We start from the raw sequence: 19,425 nt of genomic DNA on the forward strand, positions 1-19,425 counted from the left end.
CATGTGAATTGAAAAGTGTGAGAATCCGCACCTTGCAATACCAGGAAAAAGACAACTTTGCAGTGTTGGTAATATGTGCTGTGGATCCCGTTACCACAGAGTCATACTCTTTTATTCCCTATGATACTATCTGCAGCTTCCTTCTCTATGATGGTGTTTGCAGGACCACGAAAGAAGGACTTCATTTTATGATAGGCTTGAACTCTGGTTTGACTGATGATAGTTGGGTCAGATATGGCTTTGTGAGAATGAAGGAGTGTTCTGGAATGGTGACAGGCAGCATGATAAGTTAAGACGCTGCCACGGCCCTGCAACGAGAGAGAAATCAGAAAACCTTATATCCCCATCTCAGTAATGAGCCACACCTGTACACTGCTTTAAATACCAGAGAGAAGCTTTAAATGTCAGGTGCAATTAAAGCTTATGATTCAAGGCTGCACAAATCAAATCAAGGCCCCTGAGTTCACCCAAGTTGCAGAGAGCAAAGGCGAGATGGTGCAGAGATGCCATGGACCACTCTTCCTTTACCTTGCACTTCAATAGGGCTCTCAGCCCAAAGGTGATTGTAAAGTTTACTACCATTCAGGTGAACTTCTCAATCTTCACAACTCCATGCCTTTATCACAGGAAATGTTTGCTGCTCTTTATAGTATATGAGGTGAAAAATGATCAAAGAATTGTTGAGATAAGATTTCACTTGTATACCTGAAGCATTATGGATAGGGTTGCTGAGAGACAGGTTGATAGTCAACTAACTGGACTCGATATGGACTGAACATTGAAAGAAGAGTCAAAATGGACCATTTGTCAGGCATAAAACATATTCTAATTAGGGCTGAAGTAATCACTATGCTATTAATTGAATAATTGTTTTCTTGATCAATCTATTCATTGTTTCATGACTGTGAAAAATGTTCATGACAGTTTCCCAGAGTCCAAGGTGACTCAAGGTGGCGTTTTTTGTCTAACCAATAGTCCAAAACCTAAACAATTTTACTTAATAAATAATCATAGAAGGTAAAGTAAACCATCACTTATGAACATCTGAGAAGCTTTTTGTACATTTTGCTTTAGAAAATAAACAAATTGACTAATTATTTCAGCTCTAGTTTTAATTCCAACTTTAATTCAGCCTTTAGATTCCAAAAGCAATAAAATAAAAATAATCCATTTGAATGACAGCAATGACCTGTTCTGGTTTACCTTGTCGTGCTGGTATCAGCATGTTATATTCCTCTAAGAAAGAACCAGAATTGAATTTCTTTTGTTAGTTATCAGTTGATTTAGAGATCTGAAATCTACTGATATCAGGGTAAATATTATTGTGACTAAGTCTCTGGTCCCAAAAAACTGTTGCTTTAATTTGCCCTCTGTTTCATCCGACACAGCTTACATTTTACTGTCAAGCTGCTGACTAGGCAGTTGCGGTTCCCTGCAATCATACTAATTGGTCTCCTCTGCTGCTCACCTCCAGGACCCTCGTATGTTCATACAGATAGCAAAATAAGGCTCCTAAAGAAAACACAACCTGAGAATAATGAGATTTCTCATATATATATATATATATATTTAAAAAACAGAAAATGGTGACATTTCAGTTTGAACCTGGGTGACTTGTCTTTAACAATTCACAGACAAAGGAGGACACGTAGGCTTAACTCAACCTATTACTGAGAGATAATTTCATGAATTAAGTCACAATGTGATAACAACAGAGACCTGCTAAGTTGTAAGAATTCTTTAAAACAACTTCAGAAAATTCCAGGCAGGCAGTCATTCAAGGAAAACATGTCACTGCTTCCGTGAATGAAAAATGAACATGGGAGGTTAAATAAAGCAATATGACCAGAGGGACCAGGAATTCTACAGATAAGTGTCAGCTGCGGAGAAAAAATGAAGCATTTACCTGTTTGTAATCCAATTTCATGATGGCTTTCTGTAGATATCGGACTCCTCCGTGAATAAGCTCGGTGCTCTGGCTGCTGGTGCCTGATGAGAAATTGTCTCTCTGCACAAGGGCAGTTTTGAGATCTGACAATGGGAGCCAAGGAAACACATCAACATGTGGATACTTATTGTCCCAAATCTTTAGAATGGATCAAGATGCGATTCACATATGCACAACTTTCCACTGTAATATTCATGATGAGAACAATATTGTGAGGCCATACATATTCCATTGGTTAAAAATAACAATCATTTCCACTGGTATGACAGCATGGATCTCAAAAGGGGGCTGCATGTTTTGAAATAGAAACCATACATAGAAAAGAAATCTAGAAAGTATTGGTTTTCCATAAAATCATTTTTCTAAATGTATTTCCAGGAATTCGTATGACTTCAAAACATTTTTAACAATGAAATCACTAGTTACTTTGCCTATTAGAAGCTTCTTTGTTGTTCCGGATGGTCTGTAAATCCCAGTTTTGAAAGGAAGAATAACTGAGGATTAGAAGCATGGGGTTTGAAAACCCCCTCTACATCCACCATTAGAAAACCAGAGTAAATGAAGGGGCGAAACACATTTAAGAAGCCCCCTACTAGCGGCATAGATAATTAATTTGGTATGTAATGATAACTGCAAGAGGATGCTCCCCTCATTGGAAAAAAACAAAGGACTTTTGGTTGTTTTTTTTGGTGATTGGACTTATGCCCATAGATGTGTTAAGGAGAGGCATCTTTCCAGTATAACGATGCTGCTGCTTTAGACTTCATACAGACTTGTGAAGCGCCCCATAGAGACGGTATGGAACAACTCCATCACAATGGCAAGGAGGTTATGCAACATCAGGATGGAGAATGCCCATTTGTGGTTGCGTGCCGGGGCTGAACAAGAGTCTGTCTTGAAAAATCCTCTCAAAAAACAATGGCACTGGTACTGTAAGAAAAACTGGGATTTATCAGTTTGTTTGCTCATTAAAGCTCAATACTTCAACCAGATTAGACTTTTTAGTCAAAACCAACAATGTGTTAGTTTGTCTGAGCTATCTAGGCGCCCATGCTAGGATATTGCCTTAAAGTGCCCAAATTATGAAAAGAAAACACTATTTCTGTGATTTAGTGTGTTATTTTATGTCTCTGGTGCTTCCACACGCATACAAACTTAGGGGAAAAAATATCCATACTGTTTTGAGTGAGATACAGGTTTCTGAATGGGTCCTGTCTTCAGGCTCTGGGTGAGCTGGTCAGAATCTGCACGGCTTTCTACGTCCCTAGCCGAGATGAGGTGGCTAACCATAGAACATTCTAGCGCTAGCATGCTAACTCATTGTAAATATGTTGCAGCGGTTCAAGTGGAACCCCAATGATTTTAGATGCAGTTTTGACCACCTTTGTCAGAATTACATGTGAAGTAGCCCTACCAAACCACACTACAATGTTGCCTGTCAATACATTCTAAATTCTACAACGGTAAAGGTTCTGTAGAATATTAAGGGACATACCATAATTCTTAAGACACCTCAGAAAAGAAAGCCTCTGATTGCCTTCTTAATGGCATATCTGATATGAAACGACCATGTGAGGGAGTCTGAAATATGTATGCCTAAGAATTTGAGCGTGTTGACAATTTCAACTGGAGAATTTTTAATATACACAGGTGTATGTCTGAGTTTGTTCTTCCTGAAATCTATGATGACCTCCTAAGTTTTCCCCACATTAAGGGACAGATTACTTCTGTGGCACCACATGATCACGTTACTCACCTCGTTCCTGTAGGCAGTTTCATTACTGCTGTCAATAAGTCCTATCACAGTAGTATCGTCTGCAAATTTCATGATACTGTTAGTGGGATATTTGCCATACAGTCGTAAGTGTACAGACTATATAATAGTAGACTGAGACGGTGTTTAGAACTATAGAGGCTGAGTATGTAGTGCCAGCTCTAACTGTCTGGGGACGGCCTGTTGGAAAATTCTGTATCCACCTGCAGATGAAATTGCAGAGGCCCAGGTCTAACAGCTTAGGTCTTAAAATAGAAGGTCTGATTGTATTAAAGGCACTGCTATTATCAACAAAGCCGTCCGGATGTTGACACACAGAATTTAAAGCTAAGGATACAGCATCATCCACAGCTCTATTTGAGCTGTATGCAAATTTTAATGGATCAATGGAGACAGGAATGCTGTTCTTGATATATGCTTTCAAAAGCTGTTCAAAACACTTCATAATCACAGAAGTCAATGCAACAGGTCTAAAATCATTCATACAGGTGGCAGTCGTTTTCTTAGGCACAGGAACTATAATTGATTTTTTTTAAACAATTCGGAACCACACAAAGAAAGAGTGACAAGTTAAAAATGTCAGTAAAAACAGAGGGAAGTTGGCTATAACGTGTCTTTAAGACTCGTGGAGTAATGCCATCAGGCCCAGCAGCCTTCCCTCAATTCACAGATTTAAAAACTTTACGTGTGTCAATAATTGAGACCTGGTGTGCTGGTCTGCTGAATAGATTCCCAAATGGAGATAATGTGTCTGTGGTCCCAATCGGAGGTACTTTGACATGCACATTCCCAGTTGGAGATAGTCCCCGCGCCAGTGTCTCATCAGCGCCTTCAAAACGAGCATAGAAAATGTTCAAATCATCTGGGAAGGAAGCAGAGGTTGTTATGATGCCACTTATGACACCATGTAGGCCTCGCCAAGCGCACCTAGAGTCCCCTTCAGAACAATATCGCTCTATCTTGTCCCGGTGTTGTTTTTTAGCGGACTTGATTGCATTCCTAAGCTTGTATCTCGCGTAGTTGCAACAAGCATCGTCCCCAGATTTGAAAGCCAATGTCCTCTCATGCAATTTCACCTGTACATCTCTGATGACAAATCACTGTAATGCCAGGAAAAGCTTGAAGACAGTTTTGACTTACATCAGCTGTTTAGGTTTAATTACTAACGTTAACTAGCATGTTAGTTAGCAATAATTAGCATGTGTCTATGTTATCTCCTAACATATTCCTAAGCTCTCCATCTCTGCTGAATGGGAATGATTGAGATTTCTCTTGGCACATCTACCAGAGGACTTACAACTTTCAGACACGTTGCCAACGTCACAACTACGTCTTCAAGCTCAGTTGGAGGCTGCACAGTAACACTCAGCCATCACCGGAAAAGTGCTTCTATTTTCCTTCACTGTTCTCCGTTCAGAACAACGGGATCTGTTGGTCAACTTCATAACTGTTTATGGCTACTGCGCATGTGCGACTCCCAAAAAAAGATAGTAAAAAAGTGAGATTTCTCACTCTGTAGCTAAAACAAGTGTGATGTCTCACTCTGTAGCTAACCACCTAAACACACAGAGTGATTGTTGTGTTGCTGATTTGTAGACAAAAAGGAAAATACAGAATATCACCGGGGTTGGAGAAACAAGTTTGCTTCTTTATAGATTAACAATCTCCATACAAGCCGGGGAAATCAATTTACCATCATTGTTAATCAAAAAAGCCTTAACAGTTATGGTCCCAGAAACAACTGGTGGACTCAGACTAAATAACCTGCTCCTTGGATGACGAGTACACAACTCCAGCTCTTTATTTACAAACCAAAGGAAAAAAGCAACTTGCTACCATTAGTGCGTCTAACCTGAGTCAGTGATTCCACCTCCACCACTAAAACCATCAAACTCCTGTGAGACCTTCGTCTCAAGAAGAACTCTCTGCTCATCAATGTAGATGCTTTTTTTTCTTTTACCTGTTTGGCCGCCTTTACATGTGATACAGGCATACAACATCTATGCAAAAAAAAAAAAAAACAGTCATTAATTTCATTGTCATGTGACTCCAGGGGACAGTACACATTAATAAATGTGTTTCATTATTATGCATATGTCTTTATATTCCTTATGATGGATTTAGGAAAAAAGAAGCCATGCATTTTCTGTGACAAAGCTGTCAGACACCATCAAGCAATAAAAGACAATACATCACATGCTTATTTATATTCCACTCCCAATAACATTTCAAAATATTGTCTTTCTAGATTAATCACAAAATCTGCATGTGGCACGCAGATGGATGGCACTGAGACATGTTAATAAGCAAACTGGACTGATTGCATGACGTGTACTTAGTAAATAAGATGATGGCACAGGATTATCTAAAATAAGCAAAAAGAGAAAGACAAATGATTCTCATGTAGTTCCTCATATACACATTACAGAGGCACCACACAATCTATCATCTGTTAAAAAGAAAAGTGAACAGGATGCAAAGAAACTAAAACGAGTTTCTGTGAATCTCCTTATTACTTATCTCATTTATGATCTGTGATACATAAAATTTGATTATGTGACAAGCACCATCTAATATGAGCGCAATTTTCTTTTCTAATTATAGTTTTAAGACTTTGTTAACAACAGAGCACACTCAGCATTGCTATGCAACAATTGTGGGAGTCTGAGCTGTTTTCTATTGTATTCTACCAGCCGAGTAAGGCTATAAAATGCAAACTAGCCTCCTCTAGCACTGAAGCAGTTCCCATTACTGCCTTGTGGAATGCCATGCATCCTCCTGCAAGGCACAGATACAGCTCAGTTGGTGATCAATAGGAAAAAAAGATGCCAGAGAACAGCAGGGATTGCAGTGTAGGTAATCCATTGCTGAAACAAACTGCATGTAGTATAGCAGGCATAGTTAGGCTGCATTCAGAATTTATACAACTTATCTTTTCTTAGTTTGCAGGCCTGTATGAAGGTTGCATGCAGTACTGTACTTAAGTAGAAATTGATGGCATATGATATTACTTTCTACTTATACTCTGCTACAACTCAGAGGGAAAGGATATATTTTATTACTTCATATTTATTTTGGTGCAATAGTCACTAGATATTTTTTAGGTTAAGATTTAACAAAACAAGCTGAAACGTATCATCATACAAAGGTTCTTATCAAACCGTTTTGTTCCTTATGAAAAAAATGTTCAGCAACCCGTGGTATTAGTATGCTTACAAAAGCCCCTGCAGTGCAGAACCGGTTTAGGCAAAAAACTACTTGGTTACGTTTAGGAAAAAAATTGTGGTTTGGGTTAAACAAGTAAGTTTTTATGTAACTTAGATAAGTGCCGTTAGTTGTATACGTAAGTTAAGTAACAAACGTAATTTTGATTTGTGACTTTATACAGGACAAAGCAGTCGTCTTCTGGGTGAAAGTCCTCGTTAGTTTGACCCCGGCCTCCTCCCTATGCAAACTCTGCTCTCCATACTACGTCACCAGATTTCCTCTATAGAAGCAGCCCAGCACGTCCTGGCTCACGATTACGTCGGTCAAATACAAATTATAGTAACATGAAGTGTGAACAGTGTATGGAAACAGCCTGCAACAACATATGAGGAGATAATGAAATGTAATGCATTGTTAAAGATTAAACCAGTGGTTCCGAACCTTTTTGACTTGTGACCGCTTAAAAAAAAAAAAACTTGTTGTTCTACTAAAGAGATATTCTCCCTATCAACTTCTCAATGGTTTCATTTAAATAACAGTTTGAGGCATATTAAAGGTCAAACCAATGTCCAGTGTTTCTCCAAAAAAGCAAAGATGAGAGAAAATTCCAAAAAAACAAAGAGAAGATTTATTTATCATTTCTTCATTCCCTTTCCATTAATCCCCTCACAACCCCTCAGATGTGTCTTGTGACCCCTAGGTTGGGAACCACTGGTCTAAACTACTTAAGACATATAAGTAGTTAAAACTAGCTATTGCAAGCTACAAAAGTATAATGCATCATACATACTGATCTAATCATGTCAATTTAACAGCAGAATGAGTACTTTTCCATGACACTTTTGATTATATTTTTGTACTTTTTCCTAAGTAGGATTTTGAATGCAGGATTTTGAATTGCAATGGAATGTTTTTACATTTTTGCATTGGTGCTTTAACTTGAGTAAAGGATATGAATAATTCATCCACCACTGAAATAGGACTAGTGCTATGCACTAGAATGTCTCTTTGGTGGAACAACACAAATGTTTTTGTAAGCGGTCACAAGTCAAAAAGGTTGGGAACCACTGGTTCAATCTTTAACAATGCATTACATTTTATTATCTCATCATATGTTTCCATACACTGTTCATACTCCATGTCTCTATAATTTGTATTTAACCCACGTAATTGTGAGCCAGGACGTGCAAAGGCTGCTTCTATGAAGTTTCCTTTATTGTGAACAATGTTACCACCTTAATATTGATCCTTCTACCGGTCTAGAACCAGGTCTGCCTTCTAACACCAGTTTGAATAGTGCACTGCACTAAACTGAAGGCACAAGGAGAAAAATCCTCCCATCCAGCTACTTAGAAGAGAAAGCCTTGCAGCTTAGGCAAAGCTTTATCCAATTCCCTCATCATCCATTCTAGCCCACTTTATTGGGGCCGAAATGCAGTTGCCACAAATTCCAGTACAAAAAGAAATCTGCCACAGCGAGCCCACTATCAGCGTGTAACCTGGATGAGCAGGCGCTTGTCTGTGCAAGCGGCTAAATCTACTCACACCTCAAACAACTTGGATAAAAAAGCCGAATCTCATTCCTCATGTTACCAGAATAATTTAATAATTTTGGTGTGTTATTTTTGAGGAAAGAAGTCATCAATGCATTTTACCAGTGATCTTTCTAATGCCCAGTGGCAATGATATGGTATACAGGAGTCCTGAAGGCCTGCATTCATAACTATTACAAAGAGATTCACATTGCACTATTCTCAGATCCCTTTCAACCTTTTCAGATACAATATATATATATATAATACATTTATATAATTCAGATTTATTATTAATCAAAGAGATTGACAAAGAAACTAATGGTTTGTCTGATTTTCACTGGGGCACAATCCAGCCAGCAATTGATTGTGGCACCAGGAACACCTGCAGATTCAGAATACATTTTCACTTTCAGGAGGAGAGAAAAAAACAGCACCACAAGGAAATATTGCCCCTCCACATGAATATGCAGGGACTTGATACCAGCAGTGTCATTACTAATGTTGCTGCCAATTACAGAGCATGTCATGACACTGTGATTCATGAATATTCATCGTTGACTGATATAGACAGCAGCAGTATGCAGAGGCCTCTATTCCCATTTTACTGTCTCATTGTGAATGGTGAACAGGTACCTCCATCATGCCATGGAGGCGCCTTCCAGCTGCAAGACAAGCTGTTCCATAAGGCATTGCTAGTTAACAGTGTGTTATATAAAGGTGTATAAAAGTGATGAAGTGCTCCCAGGCTCTAAAGAGCAGGCATTAAAGCATATTAAGTAGACATTTAAGCTTGTAAAGTGGGAATCTAGAAATGGAAAGAAGACACTGAGCAAAGGGATGCCTTTAGGGTTGGGCTGCTCAATTCTCAGAAAGTTTGATACCTGCTGGCGCAAATGAAATGAGGTTTGTGTGAGAGAACCGCAGATTTTGCGAACTACCTGGGCTTCAATTTAAGTGTGTGTGACTAATTTCCGCCGGTTGCAGAACATCTGCGGATCCGTTCCTGATCGGCGGTGGAGTCTTTAGGTTTCCATTGAAGTCAATATGTGTATTTCCACTGACTGCGGAGCGGCTGCATCCCGAGTCCTTCCCAGCTCCGGCAGTCCGCAGCCCTCCGGAGCAGATATGAGAAGCTTCTATTTTAGCCGGACACAAGAGAGCTCCGCAGCAAATCAGCACACGTCAGATAGTGTGGGACAGGAAGTCGAGCACAGAAACTGAATAAAACACTTGGTTAGTTTTCAAAATAAAATAGACCACGCTCACGGCCGATCATATTTCCCTGCACTACACCTTGAAAACACAGCCCAGAGTTGCTTCCCCTCTACTCCTCTAGATAAAACAAAATGTTGTTGGTTTTGTGGATCTATTCTACACAAATTCACGAGATCTCGTGGATCCTCGTGACTTCAACTGTCAGTCATCGACCGCAGCCGTTCCGCAACAAATTTTGACGAAGCAATACTGCATATGAAAAAATAGATTAAACCAGCAGTATAGAAGCCGTTTGTCTTATTGCACCACCTGGACTAGCAACAACATTAAAGTGCTGCTTATACATTAACAGTGGTGGTGGGGCGGCCTCTAGTTCACCCAGTAAGAGCGTGCGCCCCTTGTAGGCTGGGGTCTTTGCAGCAACCCGGGTTTGAATCCAACCTTTGGCCCTTTGCTGCATCTCATGCCCCATATCTCTCACATCTTTCCTGTCTATCCTCTGTCACTCATAAATAAAAGGGGAAAAAACAAAAAGATAATCTTGAAGAAAAAAAACAGTGGTGGAAAATGAGTTAAATCAACTTAGCAATGTATTAATCCCCACTACTTCTCAGGTAAAAGTACATTATATTAGCAAACAAAATGTGTTTAAAAAAAGTATGTATTATGCAGCAGGATGGTGCCTGTTAGAATTATATTATTCTATACTATGGATAATCATAACTGATGCACAGAAATAATTTGTATGTAAAATCTAAATCTGAAAAGTATCTAGTACCTATTGAATGTAGTGAAGTAAAAAGGGAAATATTTGCATCTAAACTGTAGTGGAGTGAACTTTTAAAGAGCAACAAATTGAAATACTCAAGTAGAGTACACATTTACGTGACTACAGTCCCTGAGTAAATATACATTCCATTCCACCTCTTAAACGTAAATACCTAAATCACTGAGTACTGATAGAGATCATTCTGCATGCTAACACCCCATCACCCCACCGCAAGTGATGCTGATGGTAGCCCAGAATATAAGGACCACTTGCAAAGTGACACACTGTAGGCGCTAACGTAGGCTGGACCTGTGCTGTGTTGCAGCGATTAAAAACTGCCTTGACTCAGAAGTTACTTTTTCGTATAGTTGCTGCCAAACAACCATCTGGAGACAAATAAGAAAGTAATTGGTTTATGAGGACCACTCTGTTCAGCAAATCAAGTGGTGATTGCTGCTAACTTCCCTGTTCTCGCAAGGGGGCAACCTATTGGGCAGTGTCACAGCCGCTGGTCTCACTGTAACAGGGATCCATAAGCATTCTAAGAAGACAAATTATTGGGACTTTAGCTTATTCACCGTATCCCCCAGAGTTAGACAAGTCGATACATACCCTTCTCATCTCCGTGCGTGCTGTAACTCTGTCTGATGCCCCCAGCATTAGCTTAGCTTAGCAAAGATCCTGCAGGTCACTGGTTCCAACTAGCTACTGCTCCCAATAAGTGACAACATAACTCCAACATGTTCCTATTTACACGTTGGGATTTCTGAAGATATAGTTCCCAGTTTGTATACAGTTAGAAGATGGCTGTGTCTTGTGTGACCTTGTTGTTAGTACACCCTATGACTTTACAAATCTCAACATGCACGGAGATGAGAAGGGTGTGTATGGATTTATCTAACTCTGGGGGATACGTTGAATAGCTGAAGTCCCAATAAGTCGGCGTGTTCCTTTAAGATGATGACAGCTTCTTATCCATCTAATAAAGTGCATTTCCTGCAGACTTTCGGATTGTAGGCTACCTGCAGAGAAATTAATAACAGAGTCTCTCTCTCTCTCTCTCTCTCTCTCATGCCCACACACTAAAATTATTAATGTCAGTATACATTTCTTCAAACAAAGTTAAAAATATAATCTCAGGAAATAACTTCTGTGTGATTAAAACTAACTCCTTTTTTTCAAATGGCTGTCAATTAATTGTGCATGTGAAATAGAAGCTACTTATTCATCAGTAAAATGACCAATTAAACTGCTAATTGTGTTTTCATTCCAAATTCTATATGATAAATGGATAACAGAAAAACAGTGTGACCATGCAGCATCCCGTCAGGTTTTCAGACTAAATTTGATCTTCATTTTTTGTGTGCGCATAGGCCACTTTACATAAATGCATGTGTGGTAAGTAGATTTCAGCACACAGTGAAGGATTTTGTGTTGACAAACTAGAACCCTCCTGTACAAAAAAACACAAGTGAAAGGTGGCCTAATTAGAAGCTACCATGAAGGCGAGGAGGAGGCAAAAACACCCGCACTTTTACTCTATTAGTTTTCTGAATATTCACAATGCAGTGTGGAGAATTTATAATATACAAACCTGCCATCTAGCCCACCTGAAAACGACTGGGCGTGACCACACAGTCCTAATGGGGTTAGGTTAATTAAAAGGTTAATTGTAAGAAACAGGAGCCACTTGATGTATGGCTGGTGAACAATAGTGTCCTCTAGAGGTGAATGTAACCATGATGTACAGTTTCCTTTGCCCCCCCTCCTTGCACATTCTGTCCTTGTGTGCACTGAGCACAGGGCACACAAAACAACGGCTCTGAGACTGATGGTTGTTCTGTGGCTCATATAGTAAAGCATCAATCCACTAGAAATAGACATGATGCTGCGTGCTAAGTGATGCTGGCTGCTGTTACTTGCACGTGGAAATACATTTCTACACTCCGTACTGCACCCTATATGTATGCGCCCTCGTCACCATGGCTTGCTGTGCAGGCCAATACGCATGTAAAAAAAGGTATTCCAACTTGACTGGCTACAAGGTGTTGGTGTAAGATTGCACTGGCATCAGTTATTCCATCACTGCAGAACAATAAAGCCGAAAGATTACTTTGTCAACTGCGTCAACTTGAGCGTTTTTCTGCGTCACTCTCCATTCTGCCGCTCCTATCACATTTCCCTCTCTGGGGACTAAATTGGGTCCCCCATGACAACTGGCTACAGGCCCACTAATTATCCCCCCCCCTCCCTTTTTCCTCCAGCAGCTCACTATACCAGCTATGAATAGGCAGCCCACCCCGCAAACCCCACCCTATCTGGTCTAAATTTGGAACACAATTGAAATGCAGAAATCCTGTCAGAGGATAACGAAGAATAATATTGACCCTCGCTTCATTAAGATCTATTCCATACAAGTGTAGTGAGTCTGGCATATCAGCCACATTGTGACATAACTGTGCCAATGTACACTCATCTCAATTTTACACTAAAATAACTATCAGGCAGTGAATCCACTCAGTACCAGGCAGTGAATCCACTCAGTACCAGTCAGTACCTGTAAGCTATGTGTTTTAATACTGATTATAAAAATGCATTTTCACATGTTGACTCGCTGGAACATGAAAGTTTCCCTTTATTGTATCTGCGTTATAACAAACTAAGTGTCTCCATTTCCAAACAATAATAGTCCTGTGTGATGCTGCGGTGGATAAAACAACAGTGATTACACCATGGCCTGCAGAAAAAACATCAGTACTAACAAAAGTTAATCAGAAACGACCAGCTCATTATGACCTGTGTCCTTTGCAGACCTGTGATAATAACAAGTAAATCACGGATTAATGTGAGCTCAAAACAAGCGTGACTTAAATCCACTGCAAACACAAAAGTGTCTGAACTGAGCACAGAAGGGTTTACCCTCCACTACATCTCTGCTAATGTCCATGAGGGAAGCAACATAGAACACATAACACATACTCGCCAGAAAAATTGGGGCTTGAGAATGTTCCCATGCGGATTGGTTCATGTCAGTGTCGACGCCGATGACGTCGCGCTGTGAAACACGTGGGCCACGGTACCCAGGGCTCACATAAACAAAGCCACATTGGCCATACTGGGTAGTCGAAGCTGGTATCGCTGTCAGTGCGCGGAGTCACACGGTCTGTCTGCCTAGCAGTGTTGGGTACCACCGCTCATGATTTGGAGCTTTTACTGAAATTGATGAATACCCCCTGCATGCTTATCGCATGGATTGAAAGCCACGATCCTGATGTGAAAGAGGTAAGATTCACTCATCTTTTTTCTTTGCAACATCATCTGCGCTTTAGTTGCACCGCCGTCTCTCTAACCCTACCCCTTTTTTTTTTCTTCTTTTAGTCTGTTTTCACTGTTAAACTGAAATGTTTCAAATCTTAGTGTGACTCAGACTGGGCTGTTGATATTTCACGAGATTTATTTTTAGCTTTCTGCTTTCTAGAAAAGTTGTCACTAATGTCAAGTGCGCAAAGTTGGTCTGTTCATCGCGAACAAACACACACTTTATAGTAAGAAAAGAAAAAAAAAAGACTACTCATGCTGTTTCATTTCTATATGCACGTTTTTCCTCGGGATCCATTCAACATTGATGACACTTTTCAAAACGCTGTGCGTAATTAGAAAGTGGTTGCAGTTTCTGCGTTTGTGTTAAATCTGTCTCTATCTGGGATCCCGTGGTCATATTAGATATTCTTTTATTTTAGAATGTAGTAAATATCAAAATGATGTGTTTTATCAGGGGAAGACGCAGAACAGAGCCGCTTTCTTGCATCCTGTCAGCCCTACAACTCCTGACAATATCCATTTCAAGTGTCACCGAAAAACGGTCAGAAGACTTGAGGTAGGATATGGAAACTTATTTACAAATAAAAAACACAGATACAGTGTTTGAGAATAACGTTATTTTATTATGAAATTACTCATTAACGTAAAGCACTGTTAATGTTTTCTTTTTTGAGACAAATTAGATGAAACATTATACTGTCAAACTTTCTTCACGGCTTGAACATTTATCTCAGAAATTCTCTGTGTTTCTCCCGGTTTGGTATCCAGCCATGCCCTGCGTTCAGGCTCAGTATGGATCATCACCTCAAGGAGCTAGTCCTGCTTCCCAGAGCTACAGCTACCACACCGCAGGAGAATACAGCTGCGACTTCTTAACACCCGAGTTTGTTAAGTTTAGCATGGACTTGACCAACACTGAAATCACAGCTACTACTTCTCTCCCAAGTTTCAGTACATTCATGGACAACTATAACACTAGTTACGACGTTAAACCGCCCTGTCTGTATCAGATGCCCCACTCTGGAGAACAGTCCTCTATCAAGGTAGAGGACGTCCAGATGCACAACTACCATCAGCAGAGCCACCTGCCACCTCAGTCGGAGGAAATGATGGCTCATTCTGGGCCTATGTACTTCAAACCGTCCTCACCCCATGCCCCGAGTACACCAAACTTCCAAGTTCAGCCTAATCACATGTGGGAGGACCCTGGCTCCCTCCACAGTTTCCACCAGAACTATGTTGCGGCCACGTCTCATATGATGGACCAGCGCAAGAATCCGGTGTCAAGGCTGTCGCTCTTCTCCTTCAAGCAGTCCCCGCCCGGTACTCCTGTTTCCAGCTGTCAGATGCGGTTTGACGGGCCGCTGCACGTCTCCATGAACCACGACAACCCGGGCGTGCACCGGGGCCTGGACGGCCAGAGCTTTGCGGTGCCCATACGGAAACAGGCGGGTCTGGCCTTTCCTCACTCCCTGCAGCTCGGCCACGGGCACCAGCTGGTGGACAGCCAAGTGCCATCGCCCCCGTCCCGAGGATCTCCGTCAAACGAGGGTCTGTGTGCAGTATGTGGGGACAACGCAGCCTGCCAGCATTATGGAGTGAGAACCTGCGAGGGCTGCAAAGGATTTTTCAAGGTGGGCTGACATGACAGCAACCATAAATCAGTGTTACTGTTATTACAGGAAATATATACTGTGTACTCCTAATTATTCACGGCGCCTGTGAGTTGTAATCTGCCCAATTTTTAAAATAGTAATAATAATAAAAAAAATAACAAGACAACCTAAACATAGGCTACAGCTAATACAATTACATTTTCAAAGCGGGCTACACTACATATTACACGCCTATTTTTACGTGCGTAAAATAACTTTATATGACAAGCCTATCCGTACCACACATAGTCGATCTCAAAGGAATGAGTAAAATATGAAAGACCACGAAAGTGTATTTGCTGACGGTCTATTCCCTCTTGTTGGTTTATACAGCGCAGTCCCGAACAGGAGATGAAACAGATATTATATCGTTTTCATCTTTTCATTTTTTTTTAATGTTATTCACTTGTGCAGCAATCCACAGTCCGTGTTATACATGTTATATAGCCTTGGAAATAGGCCTGCAGGGTGACATTGTTGTTTTTTTCTTCTTTCTTTCCAGCGCACCGTTCAGAAAAATGCAAAGTACGTGTGTTTAGCAAATAAAAACTGCCCTGTCGACAAACGCCGAAGAAATCGTTGCCAGTTCTGCCGTTTCCAAAAGTGCATTGTCGTCGGAATGGTGAGAGAAGGTATGTTTAGGCCTTGCATTTCATCATTTTGAACCAGTAGTTTTATTTCCCCACTGACATACTTGGGGGAACCTGTGCGTAATAGAGTCTTGGATTATTATGTAAACCATATTTAAGTATTTACGCACCAACATTACTGCGTGTTAATGACTTATATGTCATATATTTCTTCCCAATGCAGTTGTCCGAACGGATAATCTAAAAGGTCGGAGAGGACGCCTACCATCCAAACCCAAAAGTCCACAGGAGCCCTCCCCACCTTCACCGCCGGTTAGCCTCATAAGCGCACTTGTTCGGACCCATGTGGACTCCAACCCCTCCATGTCTGCTTTGGATTACTCCAGAGTAAGTAAAGTACCACTATCACAGGAATAAAACACAGCACTTAAAATGAAAAAAAGTTGACAACTCCGGGTGAAAACAAAAGGAACAAGACTGAGGGACTTTTTAAATGTAGTCCTGCTTTTAGGTACAATTTACTGCCCTTTAAAGTTTTCTGTAAAACCTCGCTGAATTCCTAACTTTGTCAGGCTTTTAATGTGGCGTGTTTTTTTTCCCTAAGTAAATTGCGTTGAAATAGAGAACTTAATAAAAGAAGACATGGATTTAATAGTGAAAAAGCACCCTCTCCCTCTTGGAAATGGGCATTTGCAATTTCACGGATTATATATTTTAAAGGACCTCATTAAGGCGCTCTTTAAATTAAATTCCAGTTCCAGGCCAACCCTGACTACCAAATGACTGGAGACAACACTCAGCACATCCAGCAGTTCTATGATCTCCTGACGGGCTCCATGGAGATCATCCGGGGCTGGGCGGAGAAGATCCCCGGCTTTTCTGACCTACCGAAGCAAGATCAAGATCTCCTCTTTGAATCCGCCTTCCTTGAACTTTTTGTCTTGCGGCTGGCGTACAGGTAAGCCTCCTAACTAATAAACAAAACAATCCAAGCTTTAGAGAATCATCAGCTGCTCCTTCAAGCTTGATTGATTTGGGTTTTATTAGCTGCCCAATAATAAGAAGGCTCTTAAATCTCCATTTATTGCCAAGCGAAATTAATGGCATTTCCCTATTAATTGCAGGTCCAACCCAGTGGAAGGCAAACTTATTTTTTGTAACGGAGTGGTGTTACACAGGCTACAGTGCGTCCGTGGATTTGGAGAGTGGGTGGACGCTATCGTGGACTTTTCTTCCAACTTGCAGAGCATGAACATTGACATCTCAGCGTTCTCCTGTATCGCAGCTCTGGCGATGGTAACAGGTGCGTAAAAAGCGACTATCCTTTGGAAACTCTGCCTGCGTTCTAATGTATGCATAAAAGAGAAAGTGAATGCATCGGAAATACTTTATCGGTGTCCTTTTTTTCTGCTGTATTTCAGAGCGACACGGACTTAAGGAACCCAAGAGAGTCGAGGATCTCCAAAACAAGATCGTGAACTGCCTCAAAGATCAAGTGACATTCAATGGCGGTGGATTGCATCGTCCCAACTACTTGTCAAAACTCTTAGGAAAGCTCCCTGAACTGCGCACACTATGTACCCAAGGTCTGCAGCGTATCTTTTACCTAAAACTAGAAGATCTAGTCCCTCCGCCAGCAATAATTGACAAACTTTTCCTCGACACCCTACCTTTCTGAGTCTGACTCGATGCCGAGACCTCAAAGAACTTCCAACAGACTGGTTATGAGTCAGACTTGACGGACTTTTAACGTTATTATTTCGGAATATTTGCAAGCTCCGTAGGCTAATAGAACAGTACCCTATTATGAGTAAGGATTCATGAAAAAAAAAAAAAGAATAACAGGAGGAAGAGACAAGAGTGTGATTGCTGTGTAGGCCTTTTAATACTTTGATTGCCAAACGAGTGAATCACGGGGAATTTCTCTCCGGTGGACAAATTGTCAACAAAGTTAATCCACTTTTACAATCACTTACTGTTTATTTAACATCGGCTCTACTGATTCAGCATACTCATATGTAATATATTCCATTTATACATATGAACACACACAAACACACAGCCACACGCAGAGACACACACACACACACACAAACAAACTGTATATTATGATAGATTATGTGATGCCTCCAATGCATCGGTTTATAACACGTGTACAAAGTTTGTTATAATGAAAAGATTTAATTTTCTTTTCTGACTCGTGCCTATGTGTTTCTGACAGGATCCCAAAAAGTATCCAGAAAAGACAACGCATGTTCTAGTTTTCTTTTCTTGTTTCCCCCTTTTTCTTTTTCTTTTATAGGCACTTGCTGAGGTGATGTCTATATATAATATATACCGGACACTATGTAGTCTGCTAGATTTGATACAGATTCGTAGTTATGGCACTCCTTTTATGTATGACGCATATGTGGAAAAATATCTCATCTGTATAGAAAATGAGGGACCCATGGTGTTTGTAAAACTGTCAGACATTCCTTGTTTGTATGTGCTGTAAGTATTGTTGCTGTTGAATATAAACGTTTCTATATATTTATTTCTATTGCCAAGAGCTACACTAAGCATGGTGCAATTTAAACGATTTTAAACCATCCAAGTTCATGCCGAGCACGTTGTCTATGTTTTATGTCTTATAAACGTCTAAGTAGTTATACTTTTACACGTTTTGAAAATGGAAAAACTCCCATCTTATATCAAGAGGTTCATGAGTGTGTGATATAGGCCCGCATCTTTGACATCATGATGTACTTACGACTTCTGTAACGCATTTGGTGCCGAATTCAAAAAAAAAAAACTTTAGAGAGAAAGAAATATTTAATGTTTACAAATAAAACTTTTAAATCAATTCTTTGCTAAATAATTTCTGAAATTTATCTATTCTTTAAATTAGGACACCTCTGACTAGAAGGAGCTAATTTCAACAAGACAGACATATTTTGGGGTTCAAAATTATTATTCTAATTTCCTAAAGTATTGTGAGCAGCGCTTTCAGGCCTATTGGAGCCAAATCAATCATTTGAATATTATCTAACTTTAACTTAATGTGAAAGTGTGTGTACCTGTAGTAAATTATTGCATTTAAAGATTAAGTCGCAGGCCTTTTAATACTGAGTTTCCATTCTCTATTTTGTTTAGAAACAAATATATGTGCATATATTTATTATTTGACCATTCTAATAGTTTCATTTAAGCTTCGAGCGAACATTTCAGTCATCCAATTTACATTTTAAAACACTTCTAAATTAGGGAAAACTAAAGTTTTCACCTGCATGCGTGTCGATTTAGATTGTAAAAAACAAACTAAAACATTATTAACAAAGCAGGCTGTTTAAACTCTTTGCAGTCTCTTATGTCTATTTGTATATATAAAAGGGAAAAAAGATACAACGGATTAAATATAGGATTATTCAT

The 19,425-nt window shown here is 40.1% G+C and overlaps 1 protein-coding gene across 1 annotated transcript; it reads left to right on the forward strand.

Moving 5' to 3' along the window:
* The first annotated feature begins 13,565 nt into the window (after positions 1–13,565).
* On the forward strand, positions 13,566–18,610 carry nr4a2a (nuclear receptor subfamily 4, group A, member 2a). The gene is made up of 8 exons (XM_034886562.1): positions 13,566–13,730; positions 14,224–14,325; positions 14,538–15,403; positions 15,927–16,056; positions 16,238–16,401; positions 16,770–16,972; positions 17,139–17,317; positions 17,436–18,610. Exons 3-8 carry the CDS (start codon positions 14,540–14,542, stop codon positions 17,690–17,692), a joined length of 1,797 nt encoding a protein of 598 aa, XP_034742453.1. The 5' UTR covers positions 13,566–13,730; positions 14,224–14,325; positions 14,538–14,539; the 3' UTR covers positions 17,693–18,610.
* Positions 18,611–19,425: the final 815 nt, after the last annotated feature.

Source organism: Etheostoma cragini, chromosome 11, assembly GCF_013103735.1.
Source record: "Etheostoma cragini isolate CJK2018 chromosome 11, CSU_Ecrag_1.0, whole genome shotgun sequence".
NCBI classification, from domain to species: Eukaryota; Metazoa; Chordata; class Actinopteri; order Perciformes; family Percidae; genus Etheostoma; species Etheostoma cragini.